We start from the raw sequence: 22,105 nt of genomic DNA, 5'->3' as shown, positions 1-22,105 counted from the left end.
ATCTTCCTATACATGCAGTGTCTGCCCGGCGGTAAGAAGAGTTTGATCGGTTTTGATCAAAATTCAGCAAAATGGAATTTCGAGGTCTAATATTCATGGGATACCCAGAGATGCTGGGGCACACGAGACAGGTTCTATATGCACAAACATGGACTTCGGCAAATTGCACATACCAGGGGAGGATATCAAGATTTCCATACAAATTGGAGGCTTCAAATTGCTGTTGCCTTGTAAGTCTTCCTTATCATTTCAACTAATTCGATATCTGTATTTGACTTAATTCCCAGGCTCAATATCGTCGAGATAGAAGAAACAGAGCAGCCACCATTGGTGGTTCGTTTGCTCCAGGAATATGAGAGCTTTATATTTGAGATCTTAGGTCTATGCTACTTGCCCTACAAATCATCAAAGCGGTTCCAGGACTTCAATCACTTGCAACAGGCTGCCTCATTGAAAGAAGCGATCAACACGTTACAAAATCGACGAAAAGCAGAACAAAACACAAATGGGAATGCTCAAAGTGATCAATCAGTCTCCCAGTGTCTGAGGTTATTACTTTTCATATGGGCTTCCGTGCAAGAAAGTGAAAAAAGCTTTTATGAAAGTCTGGGCCAGAAAGAAAGCAATATATTGTCCTCTCTGGATAACTTTCTTCGAGAGTCGCCACACATCTGGGCCGGTTCTTTGAATGACGCTCTATCGACTATTTGGGAGAGCTTCTCACATAGAGAGGAATATAAGAACCTAATTCTTTTTGTTACTATGGTGGCTGGACCTCTCTTGGATATCAGTCCTAAAGCCCGTTGGGGAATTGAAGAGTGCCTTCTGTGCTATTGGAGTCCGGAAAATATATAATTGAATTCACTGAGAATTAGAGTACGTCGCTTCAAAGTGATGCATTCAGAAAAACGACAGCAATGGAATAATGGATTGATGATGGGCCAAACTGTGGTTGGAAAACCAACTAGCCCTTCTCTGCGTTTGACAACAACTCAGCAGGCTCCGCAAATGAAAATCGTTCACATCCTATTCAGCTTCCACATTTCTGACAAAACCCCAAAACCCTACTCATAAATCAGTCTCCATATGTATCAATGGGAAAATGTCTGAAGAGAGGGAGAGAGGGAGAGAGGGAGAGAGAAAGCGGGGAGTCGCGGTCGCGCCTACGGCGTTGATTTTGAGCAAAGTTTCCTGCCCAACATTGAGTCAACATGATTAGACTGAAGTCAACACACCCCTAATGTATGGTGGCCATCATAATCCTTCACAACACGAACGAGATGAGAAATAAGAGGCTTGTTGTAGGTAGTAATCGTGTTTCGCGTGAAAAGGCTAAACAGGTAAAATAGGATTTGACGAAACCCATCAGTTCAGAGGGGTGCTTTCAACCTCGGACTCCTTTTAGAAGACGCTTTGAGGGCCTACATCCTCATAATATCGAAAATATATTTACATGTACAAGTGACTAAAACGTCCACAGGTTGAGAATAATTCCTCAAATAAAACCGAGCATATTTGGACTAAATGCGATCTTCCAATTTTGTCCTTCTTTGCAAATTTTGATCAAACCTAGAGGGTGTTTAATCTTTGGAGTTCCAGTTTGTGAATTTTCTCCAGCATTCTCAAATTCTCCTTGTATTCTGCCAGCCCGTCTCTTGTCCTTGATGAAGGTCGTTTTGTTGGTTCATCACTCATCTCGACACACTCTCGCCCGTCGCCGAGCGGGATTACACGAGACGGGGAATGCTTTCCGCCGATGAAATGTGGTTTTCGTTCAGTATCTAACTCAAACATTAAGGCCTGACGAAACATGGACAGATACATAAAGATATATTCACTCACGTTTGAGCATTTGATCTGAGGATAGGTTTTCAACAATCTCTTGGCGGCAGTTCAGCGTTGTCACAATGGATAAAATAAAGCGGACAGAACAGAAATAATGGAAATGTCTTAACGTGGTGGGACCACAGTTCGTTTATGATCATCGTAGACCCCTGCACCCTCCATTTTGGCTCAATTTGGCCACTTTCCATAGAAACCAAAGAGTATTTTCCAAAAACGGTGAGACTATACAACCAATCAAGAGTTGCACCGCCAAATCTGTCATTATTAGAAAGCGAAAATTCAGAAACAAGTCATTAGCGAACTATTCGAAATGGGATTTGAGGTATAGCACCCCTGCTCGGGCTACACGTAGCCATCGACGGCGCCGTCTCACAAGGGTGCCTTGAGGACTTTCTACAGAGGTCAGTGAATTTTCTTATCGAATACGTGATTGACGGAGTGCAGGGTCAGGAGACGCGAATGCCAAATTCAAATTACCTGTCGTACTCTGCCGGCTTCTTTTCATTATGTGCCGACCTATACAATTCGCGGTCCAATGTTCATCAAATCCGGCGTTTGTTCAGCTTGATGTTTAATTTTAAATCGAAATCAGCCTCCACGCTTTGAGCTGGCTACTATGAAGTTCCACTATTCAAACCCAGTTGTAATTTATTGGGTTATTTACCAATTACAAGTACTGAATGTAAAATTTGTGTCTTGCGTCCAGTAAGCCGCCCAAATCTTCTGACTGGCTGCTTGGGTAGATAACGGTAGTAAAGCTTTCTTATTGGGCGATTGCTCCTGCTTCATCAAGTAATGATCATCACCAACGATGGTCATTAGTCATACCACCCGAAACTCGAAAGCAGAAACAAAGCCCAAATGTGACTTCGTAGCGATAATACTCCAGCCTTAGGAAGTGGACACATCGTTGGATCATATTACTTTTCCATGTTATGTACCTGTGAACTTTGAACTTGTTTCTGTTGAACTCATGATGGCTAAAGCATGTAAGTTATATTATACCTCTACATGTACACGCCTACTCGGTATTTTGTCCTCGTCTATATTGATCAGTACGGGAAAGTTCACCATACAGTGTTCCTTTGATCATCCACCATAGCGAGACTAGCCCCCAAATTACTGCGGAACTCCAGAAGGCGGTGGCAAATTCCACTGAAGTTGAACAGCAAAAGCCTTCCCTGAAATTCCCCTCCACCCAGCTATTTCCTGGTCGCCTCATGAGTTATGGTTCTGACAATTCCCGGTTACCAAAGGACATACAGGCCGAGGGATATATTGCGCCCACCTCAAATGAATGCCATGAATAACATACTTCACGGCCAGGATATGGATGCTAGCTCGGCCACCTTGAAAGATGAACTGTTTCACATGAAAACCCCTTTTACGAAGAAGCAAAGACTGGAGCTTCATGAAGCAATATTATCTATAAAAGACACAAAGTTCCCTCGTCGATACTATGAAATGGCCTTTCTGGATTTAGAGCAAACAAACTGCCGAGTCCTGGCAGAAGTCTATGTGAAATTTTGTTGAGCCCCACAAGCACGTTAAGCACCCTTAAAATGGACGGAAAGTAGTGGCAGGGGAGATACAGCAATCAAGTCCCGTGGAGAGTGGGCCACCATGGTAGCCTCCTGAAGTGCGCCATCGAGAGCCCGGCCATCTACTCAAAGCAGGCAATAGGATATATCCGGTGACATGTCGGTCCTCTGTGCCACTGTTTTCGATGTGACTTAGCACTTTGCGGGCGTCTTCCGCGATGTTGTCCATGGATTGAGGGCCGTTATTTTTGGTATTCCTTTTCTCATCGGGGGCGAGAAGACCCTCGTGATGGGCATTTATACAGCACATAAAGTGATAACCTGATCGGGATACTAAGGTCGGAGATTGGTCTACAGCGAACCAGGAGTAGATGACCGCGAGAGTTGGTGTGGAATGCAAAGGTGAGTCTAGCACAAGAATAATATGAAAGATGGGAACTGTCAGGGGGGCTAGGCCAATGGCCGTTAGTAGGGCAACGGGCATATCTTGCGTATGGGTAGAGATGACTAGTCAGCATTATTTGCCATTTACCGATCTAATCTAACGCATGGTCATGGCCTTATCATTTCTCATTAAAAATCCGAACAAAAATTAAATCAAGCCGGGCTTTTGAATCAAATTGCCTTCCAGAGGAGAACTATGTACGGATGTTCACTCAGTAGTGATTTGTAGATACCTGCTTAGCTACGTAGAATAGATCATACCTGTGGGGTTCTACGCAGCCTTGATCGCTGCTTCTGTATGCTGCTGCAGCTTCAGCCCAGGCTCTTGTTGACACGGCTGAACAGACCTAGGTTTGGCGTTAGTCTCTCGCTAGTGGACGAAGTCGTCGAAGATGCTCTGCTGTGGCTACTAGGGAAACTTACTATAGACAGCCTTACGCAATTCAGGGTACCTGACACTCTTGATACTGTTGACTAGGATATATATACAACGAGAAGAACAAGTTGATTTCCAATAAACTTGGTGCTTCGTATAGATATCTCGGCGACGGTTCGGCTTGGTTCGTGATCTGCACCAGCCTCATATCACAACAATATACACTCCCTCTCATAGAAGTATATCAACAGTCCGATACATCATAGGCATAATAGGCTCATTATACCGATCGGTATCAATAGCGCTGTAGTGTTTCTCCAATAGATAGACAAGAGGCTCTCAATAACATAAGAAAAGCCCCAGAACATCCATCCAGATTGTTCAGAAGTTTCATCAGTCTATAGTTTTCTCTCGCGTTCCTCGCATGTCCAATTAACATACTATAAGAACCATTTGAGACGAAGGATCCGTGTAAGCTCAGAAAGAGGAGGTTCGCGAATACACATATAGCGGTGATAGCCTTGTCAAAACAAAGTTTTTCGTAAGGTCGCTTTAGATATAGAGAGATACAATTTCTATATAGTCATAGGGCATTCTTTGACGTTCTGTTGACAAACGAAATTCAACCAATTATCATATCAAGTTGCTTTTCCGTTCATCTAGAAGGAAGACCCTGAGCTTTACGCAGTGTAGCTCTTTCATCCATACAAGCATTTTGAACCTGAAGATAAGAAATCCCAACCTGTGCAGCAATTTGAGCGTCCGTATTACCACTGTTTCGTAGCACACAAGCTTGTTTCGTTGATCGGGAGATGCTTTACGCCTATGAGAAGGGGGTATACGTTTAAGGTTTGCGACGGCGAGAGCGGTGACGTTGCTCGAGGTACCTGTCTGTCGAGAGGTATTGTCTCTAGTAGATAGACAGACAGGCAGGTAGGTAAATGTGAGGTGGAAGGAAAGGGTGTGTCTACCTAGGAAGGCGGGTACAAAGGCAGTAAATCGCATCATATTCGCGACAAGTATCACGCTGCTTAAACCCAATAGTTAAATCTTCATACTTCCAGCTGGGTCTTTTAGAACCACTCATCATCCGAAGCCATGGCTTGCGGTCTAATCTCTGTGTTGGTCAATGGCATGGGCCAATGCCAGGATATCCTGCTCCACTCATGACGCAGTCATAATTTGATGCCGACTAGGCTGAAGCATGATATACAACAAATTTCTGTCCTACCGAGACTTCCGAACGAACCCATTGCTGGGGTTTGTGCCCTGTGCTGGGGCGACGTGCTCCACTGTTCCCATCTGTAAAAAGGGATTGAACGAAACTTTAATGCCATCCAAAAAAGACGCCGACTCTAATGTAATGGCTACTACCACAGGATAGGTCGTGTCAACGCTCGAGATTGTCGTAGGTCGGATATTTTGGATCTACAAAGCCCCGGCCAAATTCGCAGAGCTCTATATCATATTCTCCACAGTGCAGCACTCGCGGCCCCACTTTCCTGATACGGAGCCCCCTTTCAGTAGTGGTGCTCCGGCATGAAGAACCCTATTTTTCGATCAGCATGTCATAGAACCACCATGGGTGCTCCTCAGATGACACAAACTGTTTGCCATTCTTCTTGTGTGAGATGAGTCAATGTTTCGATTAGCTGAGTACCTTAAAGCAGAACAGTCCCAATGCCCAATCTGTTCCCCGAAAGGACAGCTGCGACATTCCTGGCAAACGGATGACCTAGTTAGTATTAGCAAGCACTAGTGTAAATGATAGGCCCGAATATTGCTTAAATTTTCGGTAAGTGTGTAGTATTTTTCCATTTCGATAAAAGATTTAATGTGCTTTATGCGCATTCAATGAGCAAAGGACAAGAGAAATACCGATTGAAAGTCTTATATACACAGTGCTAGTTACGGAACTAAATGGTTTGGAAGAAAATCTTTGTGTATGAACATGGAATGTGTCATAATAATGTTAGCTTACCTCGAACATTTCCTCAGTAAGCTGTAATGTCGTCAAGACTAGATATATGAACATAATCTTTGGCTGGGAATTGAATTTGTCGTGACAGCTCGTCTCCCAAGGGTTACTCGTTGTTATTGTCTCTTCAGTTGACTTAACTTGATCGACGTCCATATCTCACATTTGTACTTCATTCTTCCCTATAAGGAATGGTCAGGCCGAGGGCGGGGTGAGCAAAGATCTAGGCCAAGTGAATAGACTAGGCTAGAAGTTATTCTCGGTGTCCGAAGCCAGTGAAATACGTGTGATCATTCTCATAAAATCCTACTTCCTAATTAGTCCATATGCATTACCACTCGCCTGAGCACACCCAAGAAAACAATTCCTTATTGGTCAAATAGTAATTCCATATTCGGCTTCGTGAGGTACGGTGTTGGGCATCACATGGCAAGATCCGGTCCATGAACCCCACCATGGGGCCCACAAGAACTCTGCGCATCAGTATAATGAATCATGATCTTCTCGAGAAGCAAAATACCTCCGACTATAAAAGGTAGATTGTTCACCGGTCTCACCCATCATATCTTCTTCTAATCGCACTCAGTTACATCTCCATCAATCTTTCAACATGGCTGTCCAGGACGGTGCTCACTTTGACTTCATTGTCGTTGGTGGTGGCACAGCAGGCAACATTGTTGCCTGTCGCCTCGCCGAAAACCCTAATGCCAAAATCCTGGTCCTCGAGGCCGGCATTGGCAGCTCCAAGGATAATGAAGAGATCCGGACACCCGGGTTGGCAATGGATATCCGGGGTAGCCAGTACGACTGGGCCTACAAGACCACCATGGTCAAGCGCCCCGATTACGAGCGTGTTGAGAAGCCTAACACCCGTGGAAAAGCCCTTGGCGGTAGTTCGTCCCTGAACTATTTTTCCTGGGTGCCTGGTTCGAAAGGCACTTTCGATATGTGGGAGGAATATGGCGGGAAAGAATGGACCTGGGATCCTCTTGTCCCTTATCTTCGTAAGAGTGTGACCTATCACGACGACGCTGGCTTGTATCCGCCAGAACTCAAGAAAATCGGCGCGGGGGGTCCTATCCCAATCTCTCATGCCGAACTCATGCCAGAGATGAAGGGTTTCCGTGAGCTCCTCTCCCGGGCTTGGAAATCTACTGGCGAGCCTCTCTCAGAGAACATCTTTGATGGAACGATGCGTGGTCTAGTACACAGCATCAACACTATCTATAAGGGTCGGCGCTCGGGCAGCTTCCTTGCGGTGGCGGACAAGCGAAACATTACTATTCTGCCTGCAGTGCACTCAAAGCGCCTTATTATCGACGATGCCGATCGCACAGCTAAGGGTGTGACAGTCATCACAAAATCTGGCCAAGAGCTTAGTTTCTATGCCGACCGTGAAGTTATAGTCTCTCAGGGTGTTTTTGAATCCCCGAAGCTCTTGATGCTCAGCGGCATTGGACCAGCTCCTGAGCTCAACAAGCATGGAATTCCCGTGATCGTCGATTCGCGCCACGTTGGCCAGCATCTTCTAGATCACCCGGGCGTCCCCTTCGTCCTTCGTCTGAAGGATGAATTCTCAATGGATAGCCACGTCTTGCGAAAGGGTCCCCTCCAGGACAAAGTCTTATCAACTTACGCTAATGGTCATGCTGGTCCTATGGGATCGCCCTTCCTTGAGATGATCGGTTTCCCTCGTATTGATAAGTACTTGGAGAAATCGCCTGAGTACCGCGAGGCAAAGGCTTCTAATGGTGGCCAAGATCCCTTTTGCCCGTATGGCCAGCCTCATTTCGAGCTTGATTTCATCCCATTGTTTGGGAGTGCATTCCAGTGGCACTTCCCCCACCCCAATAAGGGCAGTTACATGACGGTTATGGTGGATCTTGTTCGTCCCGTCTCCGAAGGCGGTGAGGTTACGCTTAACAGCGCGGACCCCCTACAGCAAGCCAACATCAACTTAAACTACTTCAACAATGACCTCGACATTATTGCCGTTCGTGAAGGTATTAGATTTGCCTATGATGTTCTCAAGAATGGCGAAGGGTTCAAGGACATTGTTGAGGACGAATACCCGTGGGAAATGCCGCTGCACGACGATGAGGCAATGAAGCGAACCGTGTTGGATCGTTCTCAAACCTCTTTCCATCCTTGCGGTACCGCTCGCCTGTCCAAGGATATCAAACAGGGTGTGGTCGATGCTCATCTGAAGGTGCACGGAATTAACAAGCTCCGTGTTATTGACGCCTCTGTCATCCCTGTTATTCCCGACTGCCGCATCCAGAATTCGGTCTACATGGTGGCTGAGAAAGGTGCTGATGCTATCAAGCGTGATCACGGAGACCTCTACAACTAGGATGGGCAATTAAGTCATGTCGAGAGCGAGGGGCGCTCGGATCTGTCGGATGAAGCCTATGCGTTGAATACGGTAACTATTCTAGCTCCCGGTTAGCCAATAGCCCTTCCCGCTTCCCTCCCTAAACTGTATCTAGTGTATGTGGCCAATCTATCTCTCGGAATATTATCGGACAGCTTTAATTATAGATGTTGGGAGAAAACATCTGGACAAGGTCGGACGGAGGTGTGCGCACCCAATCCAGTCTAACAGCAGCCGTGGAATCATTACCGTTCGTGTCCGACGATGTTTCAGACAGGGAGACGTATCGCCATCGAATAAGGATATAGCTGCTTCTTGAGGCTAAATTAACTTATAATCAATCAAAGGCGCTTTCATTAAAAAGCTTCAGATCCCAATTTTGGGTTTCCCAGTAGATGAGAAGTACAGGATGTATGAAACGTTCGTATCGAAAGGGTTATAGGTCTCACCAAAATACGTGGGCTGTCTGCCCACGTATTTTGGTGAGATACCTGAATCTACAACGTCTGACAAAGGGAACCGTGCATCTGTTCTAACGCATCATGTGCCAAATGGCAATCGAGCTGGAAGAATTGGAAGGTGAAATGAAAAGTATGTATTTTTCCTCCACTGTGAAATATATTTGGAATACTAGTTAGTGGTCTCAATAGCAATTTTCCACAAATCTTGCTTTTTTTAGGTAAAATCCGGCCGTCTAAAGATGCTGAGAGCGCAATTATATACGATCACAAGCTCTCTTTGAATATGTCGACTATGCCTAAACCGATCTCGAATTTCATCTGCCAGGTCTGGAATGCAAAAGAGCAATTAACCTTATACTAGTCTTCACCGGTATTTGGAATAGGTGACACACTGCGACCAGATTCCAGGTCCCCCCGACGGTGGCTGGCACTGTTGCGAGGCCGGAAGATACTATTTTGAGTAGAGAGGGTACCACTACATGTGCTGAGGGCGTCTATTTCTATTGAGGGTCGTCTATCTTGCGAGAGACTGCTGCTTTCCAGGGAACAACTCCTTCGGGAGGGATCACGACCACAAGACTCTTCTTCGGCCTCAGCAACGTCTCGCGTACAGCGCTGGGTACTTTCGCGGTTGGCGGTACGAACAACATCATCAATGTGGTTGATGCGGTCGTCGAAGACGTCGCCCATGATATCATTAGAAATGAAATCCGACATGCCCAGAGAAAAATCGACATGTTTTCGTGAATGCGGTTGGCCGCGAGATCGAGCAGCGGCAGTGTCCATGCCCTGGCGTAGGATGGAATCCGAGCGGGCACCGCTACCGGTACTGATAACAGCGCTCTCTGATGATTCGCCGATCGGAATTTTCGCGCTTTCTTGAGTCGTCTGGAGTTTGGTTAGTTCCCTCGTCGGCCAGTCAGAATAGTGAACGTGGAATGGCGTGTCGAGTTTGTAGCCCTGGAGGTTCATCCGAGGGCCCTCGATGCCGATCTCTTGGAGTGTAGTCATGAGCATGCAGATAATTTTTTTACGGCGCAGCAAGCGGAGGCCCTCATTCTGCCAGTTCGACTTGTAGAAGAAGACGATATTTAGGGTGACCGAAAAGTTTTCCGTCACCTCACGGAGCTCGGTTGCGATATCACTCTGGAAGTCGCGCTTCTCACTTCGGACAAATTCAAGTAACCACCGGCGAAGTTCTTCAATTTGCTCGATACTCGTGCCGTATTTGATGACTATGGGAACGGCCTCCGCTAGCGCACCTGAACGTCGCTGATTCAGGATATAAAGCGCATTTAAGTAACTGTTTGGCGCCTGGAGCACATGGCCTTGCATTATTTGAACCTGGTGTATAGGAGAGTGATTTCTTTGACGAAGTAGTCATCGCCTAAACCAACATCCCCAGAGTTACCGTAAATGGTCACGCGGTCGCCAACATCGAATGGGTGCTTCACGAAGACGAAAATAATTGACTGCAGGAACTCGGTGGCAGTGGTGGAAAACAACCAAGACAGACCCAAAATAGTGGAGCCAGCAGAGGTGAGCACACCAGCAGCAGAAGTTGAGATCAATGAGAGGAATACAAGAAGCACAATGACAAACACGAAGAACATGACGACTTGATCCAGCTTAGAAATGACCGAATCGAGGCCTTTCAGTGACGCAGTGATGGACTTGCGCTCTCGGCCAATATCCACACAAGCAGCTTCCAGCTCATCCATAGAGATATCTCCGTTCAGGTCCCGATCGAACATAGAGAAAGCGGCCTCGGCCTCCTCATGATTGTCAAAAGCCTCCTTAAGATCACTCGAGAAGACCTTATCGAAGCCATCGCGCACGAAGGTGCGATAAAGACGACGAGCTAAACCTTGACACCCAGAGGTAGAGCGGAGAAGCATGAGGATAATTTGGTAGGGGTCACTGCTACTCTTTGGCTGCCTGCCGGTGAAATCGGCAACTGTTGTAACTCAGAGGAATTATTTTAAGTTATTATTCTTGAGGGGATACATGAGGCTATATATACAACGAGAAGACCAAGTTGATTTGCAATCAACTTGATTCTTCGTATAGGCAACCCGGGATTATTTCCGATGTTGCGGCTTTGTTCCTGGCCTGCGCCAGCCTCATATCACAACAGCAACCACACCGCCTGCTATATCACTGAATTTGTTGCCAGCTTTTGTTACAGCGCGCTGAGCAGCGACCCCGGCCTGAGTGGCATACTTTAAGGGGCTTTTGATGTAATCAAAGGTCTGTGTGTTCGAATTATTCTTAAATGCCTCATCCTCATCCCCGAACCGGGTTTGCGATAAGCGACGAAGCTTGGTCAAGCTCCCGATCTGAAACTTATTGGTCTCGATTCGGTCGGCGTAGGTGCGCTGGTGGAAGCTGATAGCGATTGCTTGAATGACGAACTTCTCGATCAAGTTGAGAATTTTCCACACCAAAACGACAATAATGATCTTGTTAAGTGTATTCTCCCAACTCCGTGTGGTTTTTTCACCGTCCACATGATGATTTTTCATGGTGGGTAGAAACGAGATCTCCACGGCGAGCCACCAGAGGAAAAGGGCGAAATGAACTTCCAATTGTTTCGCCATATCGCGCCATTTCTTTGAATTGTTGCTAAATATACGAGCGAAAATACCCGCAGCGGGTGGCAGACATTTTCCCACATCAATTCAACACCACCGACGCTGGAATTGGGATATTCGAGTCCACCGACAAGCAGGGGGATCAAGAGAATCAAGGCCATAGGCACGATGTAGGTCAGATAGCGAACAACGAAGCTAGATTGGTGGATATTCTTCACTAAAGCGGCAAGCTTGGTGCTCGGGCTCTCGGGAGGTTGATATATAACAGTCTTTTCGTGAAGAGGATTGATGGCCTCGTCGAACGCATCGGCAGGTTCACCATGATGCGATCGGGCTCGATTCATCGAATATCGCTCACCGTACTCGCCATCTCCGCCTTGGGTGGAGCGAGATACCACGCGTTTCGCCTCGAGAAGCATCGAGTCATCCTGCAGGCGAGTATTCTGTTCTCGGTGTATGGAGCGCGTACGCATCGGCGATGGGCAAGCTTCGTCTCTCGATGTCGTGTCAAATTTTAGGTCATTGGGTGATTCAACAGAGGATTTGTCACGTCGGTACCACCCCCCGAGGGAGGCAGACCTTCCAGCAGTGATCGATCTTGTTTCAATTCTTGGGAATGATATGATTTTTCCTCCTTCGTGGGACTTGACATCATGACTCTAGGTTGATAGGGTGAATGCTTCAGGGCTTGCTCGCCTCACTTAGATGATTACCCCAAGTTTTGATAAATGTAAATCGCGTCAAAAGGATATATATTCGAGATATGGCCAAATGCTGTGACTCAGATATATCTGTGGTAGGAGTCGAAAAACGGGATGAAGGAAATGAAGGCAAACAGGCAGTTGTTCCACCAAGAGAACTTAGGATTCGCAGTGAAAGTTCAGCACAAATGGTACAATCAAGTGGACCGCGGCGTGGAGCCAGTGCGTCCGAATCACGGCAAAACCTCGGGTTCTCGGTTAGAATGGTAATGAACATCAAAGAAGAGTTCCTCGGCAAGTTTAGAATGAATTTTAATATATCTTCTGTTTTTCTGCATGTATTAAACCGGAACAAGGAAAGTTACTTCAAAAGGTGCTCACTTGTGAGTATGATATGACCATGGACTTTACTTCATTTTACAGGATCATTGACGCTATGTAACCAAATCATAATCTCGGATTAATCGGCAATGCTATAGCCCCACAGTCGGCCCGGTGATCCCCACAGGGTGGCGCGATGACTGGTGGGAAGAAAAGGTTACATGATAGCAGTGCCGCGTATTACAATACTGCGCGGACCCCACCTGGCGGTGAGCTGATCTCACATTTCGTAATTTCTTCTACCTCCGACGCTCACTCATGACAGGTTGGGCAAGAGGGAACGAGACCAAGTCATGTTGCCAATACGCAACAACACCAGAAAGCGTGCGTGGGGAAAAGCGCTTTCCTGTCCAATCCGGCAACATTTCGTCAAAACCATGACGGACCCGCAAATACATGTACTGGCCCTTTGCCATCAAAGGGCATAAGCAGAGAGCGAATTAATTGGTGAAATGTTATTTTTTGACATATTGTTGGGCATTCAACTCGCCTATGATGATTGCGCCCGGGGTAAATGTTCCGGTATATTATAGTATGAGAGGAACCTCGTCATGATCAAATTACAGAACAAATATATGGTCGGCCAGAGCAACAACTGGGTTTCGAACGTGATATAGTACCTTCGACTTGCAGTAAGAGAATACTCCGTGCGATATAAATAGGTGCCAATTTATTACTGAAAGAAACAATGACTCGTTTCTATTGAGCTCCTTTTCTTTTTGGCCCGAGAAGGATGTCCGGCGTTGCGTCGAGTGCCCATAATCCTTGGTAAACTTCCAGCCCAGCATAAGAGCTTTAATGAAAATTCGCCCCTGGTACTGTAGAGGTTGAAGCGCCTGCGGCACTTGAAACGGCTTAGTGGAAAACTTTTGCTCAATCGTGAGCCGCAAGAGAGCAGGATAGTAGAACGTCGCGATGAGTGTATGATGTGTTGTATGAGATCTCCGAAGGATATTTTTTCGGATAAACTCGGAGCTCCGTTGAAGCTTCCGGGCTGTTCTTTGCTAGAGGAGACCAGAGGGTAATAAGAAGCTCTTCTGAGAAATCTAACAACGAAATCAGATGAGCATCACGTGTATCCTTGCTACTAGATAACTTACCAATAAGGTCTTCGATGAAGGCAAGTCGTCTGCTTCCTTTGTGCTCTTTCAAAAATTGGGTCATGAGAGTCAAACCCAGGAAGAACTACACAAAGATATAGGCGCTTCGCCTAATTTTTGGTGGATAGTAAGCTGGAATTCCTATTCAGGGGCATCTTCTCGTTAGCATATGGTAAGATGGCTGAGCATCAGTGCACATTTTAATCAGGGGCAGTCTTCACAATCAAGCCAAGATGAGCTGTGGGCGTTGTTGTGAATCTAACCGCAAAGACGATTCCAGCTTTATTGAATTCCAGACAGAAAATATTTGAATAGAGGCTAAGAGCTAGTTCGAGATATTCCAATACCATTCCAATATTGATGTTGTTGTCTAAATTGGCGGCTGTGTACGATATCGTACTCTCAGTCGTGTTCGCAGAAAGGATCGGCGAAGAGAAGAGGGGCAGAGCTTTTTCAGTCCAGGTCTGATTTGAGGATGTCACGATAGCAGGTCTTTCGGCGAGGGGAGGCTTGGTTTATTTATAGAGTTGAGACTTTCATCACCACTTGTCAGCTGCGATAACTGTCCATAATTGAGGGGAGAACCAAGAGAATGACCGTTAAATGATAAAATGTTGAATACTGCAGGCTTAATTTGATGCTGCTGGCCATGGCTCTACCAGTCTTCCCTCGGTGACGAACTTGACAGGGTGTTCTGCTGGTGCGGCGGCACAGCTCTATTCCCACTGCAGCTGCGTCATCCATCTCGGGTCCCATACCCACCAAGACGGGATCATTCGATATCTGCGCAAAGTGTAGTCGAACGTCCTCATAGGGGAGTCGTATCTGGCTACAGGTTGCATTAAATAAGGGGATGAGACTCGAGGCCTTGGATAACAGTCACTTGAGCTCGTAATCGGCCTCACCGGGATGTACTGTAAACAGAAAGAATTCATACTTAGTCACTCAGACAAAAACCATGTCTCCCTCAAATGAAGAAAGAAAACTCCTCGCTTGAGTTGCCAAGAAGCTAGGTGCGCGGCTTGGTACCTGTATATAATTGATAAGGCGTACTTTGAGTGAAAGAAAGCGCTCATAATCGGCGGGAGGAATGGAATGGGATGACTAGACCTGTGCATGGGAGTCCCATGGGAGTAAAAATCGAATCCTATCCCATTTGCCAAGATCCCATGGGACTAATTATCAATCCTATCCCATCCCATGGGAGTCTTGGCAGGTCCCATGGGACCTGCCAAGACTCTTTGAATAATTGTTTTTAAATAAAATTAGTATTAATTAAAAGAGAATAAGTTAATTAATGATCAATATAAATTTAAGTAAAATATATATCAGAGTGGTGGTGTACGAACTTATTACGCAGATATATATTTTGCCAAAGGTTACATGAAATATCAAAAATTACTTTCTTAGGTTAGATCAAAGATATACCCTAGCCATATATAGTTAGCGTATTTTCTACGGGAGTCCCATGGGACTCCCATGGGCATGGCCTTCAGTCCTATCCCATTCCCATGGGACCATGGGACTTACGTAAGTGGGACTACTCCCACTTACATAAGCAGGACTCCCATGGGACCTATGGGAATGGTACTCCCATGCACAGGTCTAGGGATGACCAGTTGCTGCCTCACCTGTCGCGACAACGTACGTTCTCACATTGATTAATGTTGCAACGCGTCGTCGATTCTTTTCTGTCACATCTCCAGGAATGTTCAAACGGTGCCAACTGTGAAGAACCATTCTTCATATACTGGATTTTCCGAGTAGGAAATGCATTCCCTCTGAGTTCTGCGTTACATCAATGTTGAAACGTTGAACTAGCTGCAATTAAAGGCTCGTCTGTGTTTATGCCCTCATAATTTATAATGATCATTGCGTCAATGTAAGCAGAACGACTGACTACAATTCTATAAATGCTCGGTCCCTCGATAGGAGAACAGTCATTTGCAAACATTCTTTTACCACTCTGGGGCAGAGAATATCGATCGATTTTCGTCTTCGCCAGCCACACTTCGGTATGGACTGACCTCGAAGTCATGCACTTATACTTAAATTAAGCTTTTGCAGCACACTAGCCTGTCATTGTTCGATGCTGAAGCCTTCAAACAGCAAGTGAGTGAAGCCGCTCCGTCATTTAAATCATGCTCACATGGAAAAGGCCTACTGTAGGATCAGCCCCACCTCCGCCACTCCTCTGAGAAGCCATTAGACGGATCCTGGATGGCCTTAGACCGATCGGAGCTGCGGGCACAGTGAGTTATGAAGATCCTTCAAAAGCTGCCTACTGATAATTAGTGATAGATCGAAGTCACCCTTCATGCAGCCGTTTGGCCTTGCTAGAATGCAATTGACAGCAATAGCTGACATCGCAAGTTCTTATCATTGCGGCAGTTTTGAGAGTAATTTTCCGTGCTGGAAACTCACTGTATAGGAAGGCAAATTTTCTATCGCGAGTCGCTCAATGTCCTGTAAGTCACCCCAGTGCGTTGCCACTGCCCATTGCCAACGCCCGGAACTGAAGAGTCTATCTGTTTGAGGCTCTCCGTTATTCAGAAAATATCGCTGATGTCCCTTTGCGGTCGTAGGGCGAATGTCGATATTGCACTCGACATGATCGAGCTATATTCCCCATCGTCCTTGAAATCAAGCCAGGTGCACCAAGCTGATGAGCCAAACCACTGGCTTCCAGTGCGTTTGCGCCTTTTTTGTTTCTAAAGACTTGGTTGAAAGGGCCACTTCGCCTAACATATTCAGCGGGCCCAATTCAAAAAGGCTTTGAGGCCCTCTGGTTAGCCATACGGTAGCGTTCCAAAGTGTTTTCACCCCTCCAGCATTAGCCTGTCCGATCGAAGGTTGACTGTCACTGCATTAGGAACTTGCCGTACTCCGACGGCTATGAACCTCTTGTTCTCGTCTGGTCCGAAGCCTCGTCGGCAGCAATAGCCCGGTCGCATACTAGACTGTGTGAGCCATCGCAGCATCGACGACCACCAAGAGAGACCACACTTTTTATAAAAGCAAAATCAGCCAATGATGCATCAAATTACCGGCCACGAGCTGAGGGCCAGCACTGTCAATCCTGGTTGTAGCTGAGCAAGCAACAAGCCTGGCTGCAGCACTAGATCTACCTCAGATCACTCGCCGCGAGAGCAGTCGTTTTAAGGTCAGTTCCTAGACAGAATACCATGAATATCTCCTCCGATGGTACTTTGTCTTGGCACGGTTGAAGATTTGCCCGGGGCCATGCATTGGCCGATTATCTGGCTATTAATGCCTTGTCAGTGCCAAACACAGATTCGGCCTTGCAAAAGAAAAAAAGTCGTCCATAATTAACCCCACCCGATGATCATTGATCTCGTATAATATTTATTCATGCTTCGTTCAGGATTTTCTCCGAATCGCTCTGAACGAATCACTGATGTTCTTTTCTGATTGCTGGTCAGATTGGCATACTGCGCCCGACGGACGCGACCCAGCTGGGAAAGACGCGCTGCATCGTGCGGATTCGTCTCACCGCCTTGCTCCTAGCGCTTGTCATCGGACCAATGCGGCCAGCGGACACAGCAGTCTCCTTTTCTCCCGTTGCATCTAGCTAAAGCGGCAGGTTCTCGGCAGGTTCTCTGACTCGACAGTGAATGCACTTGCGCTGTAGTGAGAAGGGTTAGCCACGACCCACGGTAAAACACCTACATGCTGAAGGGAAATGATCGCAATAAGCCCCTTGTGATCTTTTCACATTTTCTTCTCTCTGAAGAACCCTTTTTTATCCAGTTTGATTGCCAGTGCTCCCCCCCCCCCCCGAACTGCTGACCGTCGTCTTCCTCGGGATTTCTTTTTTGTCACTGCATCCTGATTCAAGCGAATTCTACAGCACCATCTATACGTAGAGTACAGCTATCCAGAAACCTCGTTGAAGACGCTGCTGGAAGATCACGGTGGTCGCTCCTACTCGCGCCGGCCCGCCATGACTTCGGCTGCAGCGGAGCTGGAAAACTACCTTCAGTCAATGTTGGCTTTGAAACCGCCTGGGGCTTCTGGCTCCAAAGTCTACAGCATCACTAAGCTGTGCACAGCCAATGTTAAGGTGCGAGACATTCTCCTAGTCTCAAGACATGCCGCGTGTTGAGATGGCTGACAATGAAGAGATCGTTGCGATGATTTTGATACGAGGCTAATTTTTCAAAACAGGATGAACCGGTTCTCATTGAAAATATCTACACTCACTTCAAGAAGGCCCCTGGCACCCATAAGTTGGGCGTTCTCTATGTGATAGACTCTATAGTCCGGCACTGGATTGAAACCACTCGCAAAGCTGGCCGACCTCCGCGGAACGCCGCACCGGATGGGACTTTCGCTGCTGGTGTCGATCGAATTACTAAGTTGTTGCCCGTGTTGATGACCGACATCATCTCCAGCGCGCCAAAGGATCACGAGGTACAAATACACTTGAATCAAAATCTTCAGCCAGGCAACTTTCAATCATTGCTTTGTGAGTTTTGCTAGCTCGGGAGATTTTGTTGCTCACGCATGTGTCTCTGGTCACTTTAGGAAAAGATCAAGAAGCTCGTTGACATCTGGGAGTGCTGCGGCTCCATTCCATCCTCCATGCTTGCTTCATTGCGCGACAAGTTCAACCTCCTGCCGCGTGGTAAGATTTCAATCCCATTCTTTAACTTTCGTCGTCTTCTGATCCAGTCACCTGTATTGTGGTTTCCCAGATGTGCAAATTTACACGCCACAACGCTTGTCAGCCGCGTGCTTTAACTCTTCAAAAGTCCCAGCTCCACTACAGCCTGTCAATAGCTCACCCGAAGCGGCAAGTTCTGTTTCTCATGCTAACGCGTCTGCTGCCCTGACCCCATCAGTCTCTGCTCTGGAATCCACTTCAACTGTTGATTCATTTCGATTACCTCACACGACGCCTATACCCTATACAAGTGCTAGATCTGGTGGTGGCGTGGCTGGCCCATTGACCGCTTCGAGCGGTCTTGGCCAGTGCTCTGTTACGTTACAGTCCCAGAGTCAGAGTCAGTCTACGAATCCTTTGGCAGCCGCTCCGGCTATGTATGGAAACGCGAGATTGCAGCCGGGGTTCTCGCAGGACCAGTGGGCGGCAGCTCTGCAATTGTCCAACATGAATAATGTCATGGGCGCTGCAAACCCTGCTCAGCTGCCTGGCCTTGGCGCCATATCCGGTCAGGGCGCCCTTGGAAGGGGTCAAACCGACGTGCAGAGCTGCGACGATCTTGAATATGAGAAAGTGGATGGCCACGGGTATCGTCAAATCTCTCTCTCTCCGGATTTTCATCGAAATCTCAATGCCTTGCCCTCTCGCCGCCACGGCCAGCCGTTCTGCCACGAATATCATGGCAATTTTCAAAGTCATCGGGGCAAGGCACACCGTAGGGGTAGTCCACCGGACAGGGGACGCCAGTCAGAGTCCCCACGTCGAAAAGGCTATACTCTCTTTCCGCCATGTCCAAAGCTCGTCGAGTGGGACTACTCCATCGGCCCGGGGAACATCAAAATTCTTAGTCGCACCCTTACTGTCAGCGGCGTTTTCTCTGAGGTTTATCTTAGTTCGCACTTCAGCACTTTTGGCGTCGTTCAAACCTGCATTATCGATAGTGATAAGCGTCGTGCTTTCATTAAGATGCTTAGTCGCCAGGACGCGGTGAGAGCTCGTGAAGGAGCAGGAACTTACCGCTCGGGCGAGAGGCCACTCCGCACCCGATGGGGCGTCGGCTTCGGCCCGCGTGACTGCAGCGATTATGAGACTGGCACCAGCGTTATTCCAATCGACCGATTCACCAATGCGGATCGCAAATGGCTGCTCACGGCGGAGTATGGTGGCACCGGAGGTTGCCCAATCAAATCGGGAATGGTAGTCGAGGAGCCAGACATTGAAATCGGCGCTGGCGTCTCATCTAAAGCCATCAGCCGACGCGTTGCAAATGGCACTGGCGGGCACCATGGCCGAAGTTCAGGCGGCTTTGGTGGCCGCGGTCGTGGCCGCGGTAGTTCCTTAAAACGTCAAGGCTTTGGCAATGGACGCTAAGACTTTCTTCTTTGGCACAACTGACAACCCAAAGCACCAATCCGAACTTGAATGGCGTATCTACAGATGTGCTTTCACTTTACTGAACCGCACGGTCCGATCGAACAACACAGCTGCAAATATATAGATCAACCAACATCAAAACTATGAGCTTGCTCCATTCACCGTAGCATCAGGGTATCACTTAGACAATACCCGGTCGGCGCTTTATCTTCAAAGGTACAGTTATCTACTCGTGTCTGCTTCATACTATGACAGTCCTCTGCAAACTCTCCCAAATCACTGCAAACTCTCTCAAATCAGGTTTCAAACTTAAGATTGCCAAGAATGTGTCAACGCTGCCTTTAATGGCCCATGTTTATTTCATGTCATTCGAATTGCTAGAATAGTCCATATCGTACTCAGACGCCCCTCAGTAACCAACACGTGCAGTAAGGCCCTGCAAAAGCGCACATATCTTGATGTTTCCTCTTTTCCTAGCTTGGCCCAGGGGAGACACACCATTATCATCGGAATTCCCGGGCTCCAGATCCGACAGCTTCGCCAGTTGAAGGATCAGTCTTTTGTTGCCAGTATTTGCTGCATGCCATAGTACCGAGCGGCCTCTCTGGTCTCGTTCATTCACCAGAGTCTTCCGATTTAGAAGTAGAAGATCTATGATCTCATTCCTCGTGGGGTCCAAACCATCATATGACATGGTAGCCAGAAGAAGTGCGCTTCTTCCCGCGGAATCGAGATAGTTGACGTCAATGTGTTTGTGATCCAAGATGATTTTCATTGCAACAGGATCGTCATATATCACAGCCAGATGGAGTGCAGTGTATCCTCTGCCGTCTCGAGTGTTGATATTGAGTTGCGGGTCTCTCAGAAGGGTCCTCAAAATCTCGTGTTGTTGATGTTCGAGGGCTGTCAGGATTGGAGGTAGAGCTTTCTGACTCCGACCATTGATATCAATATCATGTCGACACAGTAGCTTTCGGACGGTTGACAGTTTTCCTTGCATGATAGCAAAGGACAGGGCGGCTTGAGCCCATTGATCGAAGTGAGCGACATCTAGAGAATTGTCGTATGGTAACCGACCAGCCAGAGTCGTAGCTCCTTGCAGGGCTAACATCATCAGACAGGTTAGTAGCTGCCCTGAGTCTTCCTTATGCTTGAATAAGTGGGGGTGACTTACATATCACAGATGGGAGGTGAGTCATATTTTCGATGATGATAAGATTATTTTGCTATTCTGTTGACTCGATGATCTGGATTTGAAGAAAGGAGCTCCCGTTGCTGTATTTTGCGATGAATTATATCCAGCAGAAAGACATATAGGTAGTATTTGTAGCAAGTCTTTGTTGCAAGCAGCTTTGATATCAAGAATGTTTGATTTGTATTCACATATTTTCACATATGAGCTCTCATATTTGGTTTGATTCCATTTTCAATTCTACTTAGAGCTCATGCCATATTTTTATGGACCACTGTGGTTCTCAAAAGAGATTGATTCCGCGGAGCAAGCTGTCTGCTCCTGGGAATGAAGCTTTCAAAGGCTCATGTATCTGGAGATGCGGACTGTGTGTTTCGGAGATTTAACAACCAAAAGTGGGAAAACATAAGCTCATCTTAGACACAAGACTTGGCGCGAGAAAACAGAAGAAAATAAGCTTCCTCTTGTTCATAGTAGCACAGATGAGCCATATGGGACGGTAACATGCACAAATGGCCTTTACTGCATGCCAGTCCCTGACAGATTTTAAAATAGTTCCCAGGAGCTCGATGTAAATTTTGCCTTGTGCGGGCTAAAAGCTGATGGCAAGACATTTGTGCTACGGGACAAGAATGACAATTCGCCTCCTCCTCCTCCTCCTCCTCCTCCTCCTCCTCCTCCTCCTCCTCCTCCTCCTCCTCCTCCTCCTCCCTCCTCCTCTTGGGATATCCTCAGGCTCTCCTGGCGTTCAATTAAGCGTCGCTTTATTTAATGGTATTTATCTCGCCATCGGCGCTTTCTTCTCACCGCGACAAATATATCTCCATTTCGTTTGTCATGGCTTCCGAAATTTACTTCCAAGCACTGCTGATCACTATGCTTCTATTCGCTTTGATTGCTAGCTCCCTTCTTTTGTGGGTGTTCGAAGATGATTGGCCATTTCATAAGATGGACTTGGCGCTATGCGCCTTATCCATTCTCCTGTCCGCCGTATTGGCAGGGCTGTTCTGGAGCGAGAAGCCATTGATATGGATTCAAATTCTCCTTGGAATTCTTT

General features: G+C 47.0%; 2 protein-coding genes across 2 annotated transcripts; one reads left to right on the top strand and one right to left on the bottom strand.

Annotated features, from left to right (window-relative positions):
- Positions 1-9,376: 9,376 nt before the first annotated feature.
- On the bottom strand, positions 9,377-12,086 carry N7481_008480 (uncharacterized protein; the record flags this gene model as incomplete). Its single annotated transcript, XM_057267699.1, has 4 exons — positions 9,377-10,363; positions 10,417-10,976; positions 11,181-11,631; positions 11,685-12,086. The coding sequence occupies 4 exons, from the start codon at positions 12,084-12,086 to the stop codon at positions 9,377-9,379; spliced, it is 2,400 nt and encodes a 799-aa protein (XP_057118376.1).
- A 5,673-nt stretch (positions 12,087-17,759) lies between these two features.
- On the top strand, positions 17,760-19,853 carry N7481_008479 (CTD-interacting domain-containing protein; the record flags this gene model as incomplete). Its single annotated transcript, XM_057267698.1, has 4 exons — positions 17,760-17,879; positions 17,984-18,229; positions 18,344-18,443; positions 18,514-19,853. 4 exons carry the CDS (start codon positions 17,760-17,762, stop codon positions 19,851-19,853), a joined length of 1,806 nt encoding a protein of 601 aa, XP_057118375.1.
- Between the last annotated feature and the right edge of the window lie 2,252 nt (positions 19,854-22,105).

The sequence above is a fragment of the Penicillium waksmanii genome (assembly GCF_028829765.1).
Source record: "Penicillium waksmanii strain IBT 27052 chromosome Unknown utg000008l:1.0-5622682.0:1.0-5626561.0, whole genome shotgun sequence".
Classification (NCBI taxonomy): Eukaryota; Fungi; Ascomycota; class Eurotiomycetes; order Eurotiales; family Aspergillaceae; genus Penicillium; species Penicillium waksmanii.
This window is presented reverse-complemented; position numbering and strand designations above follow the sequence as displayed.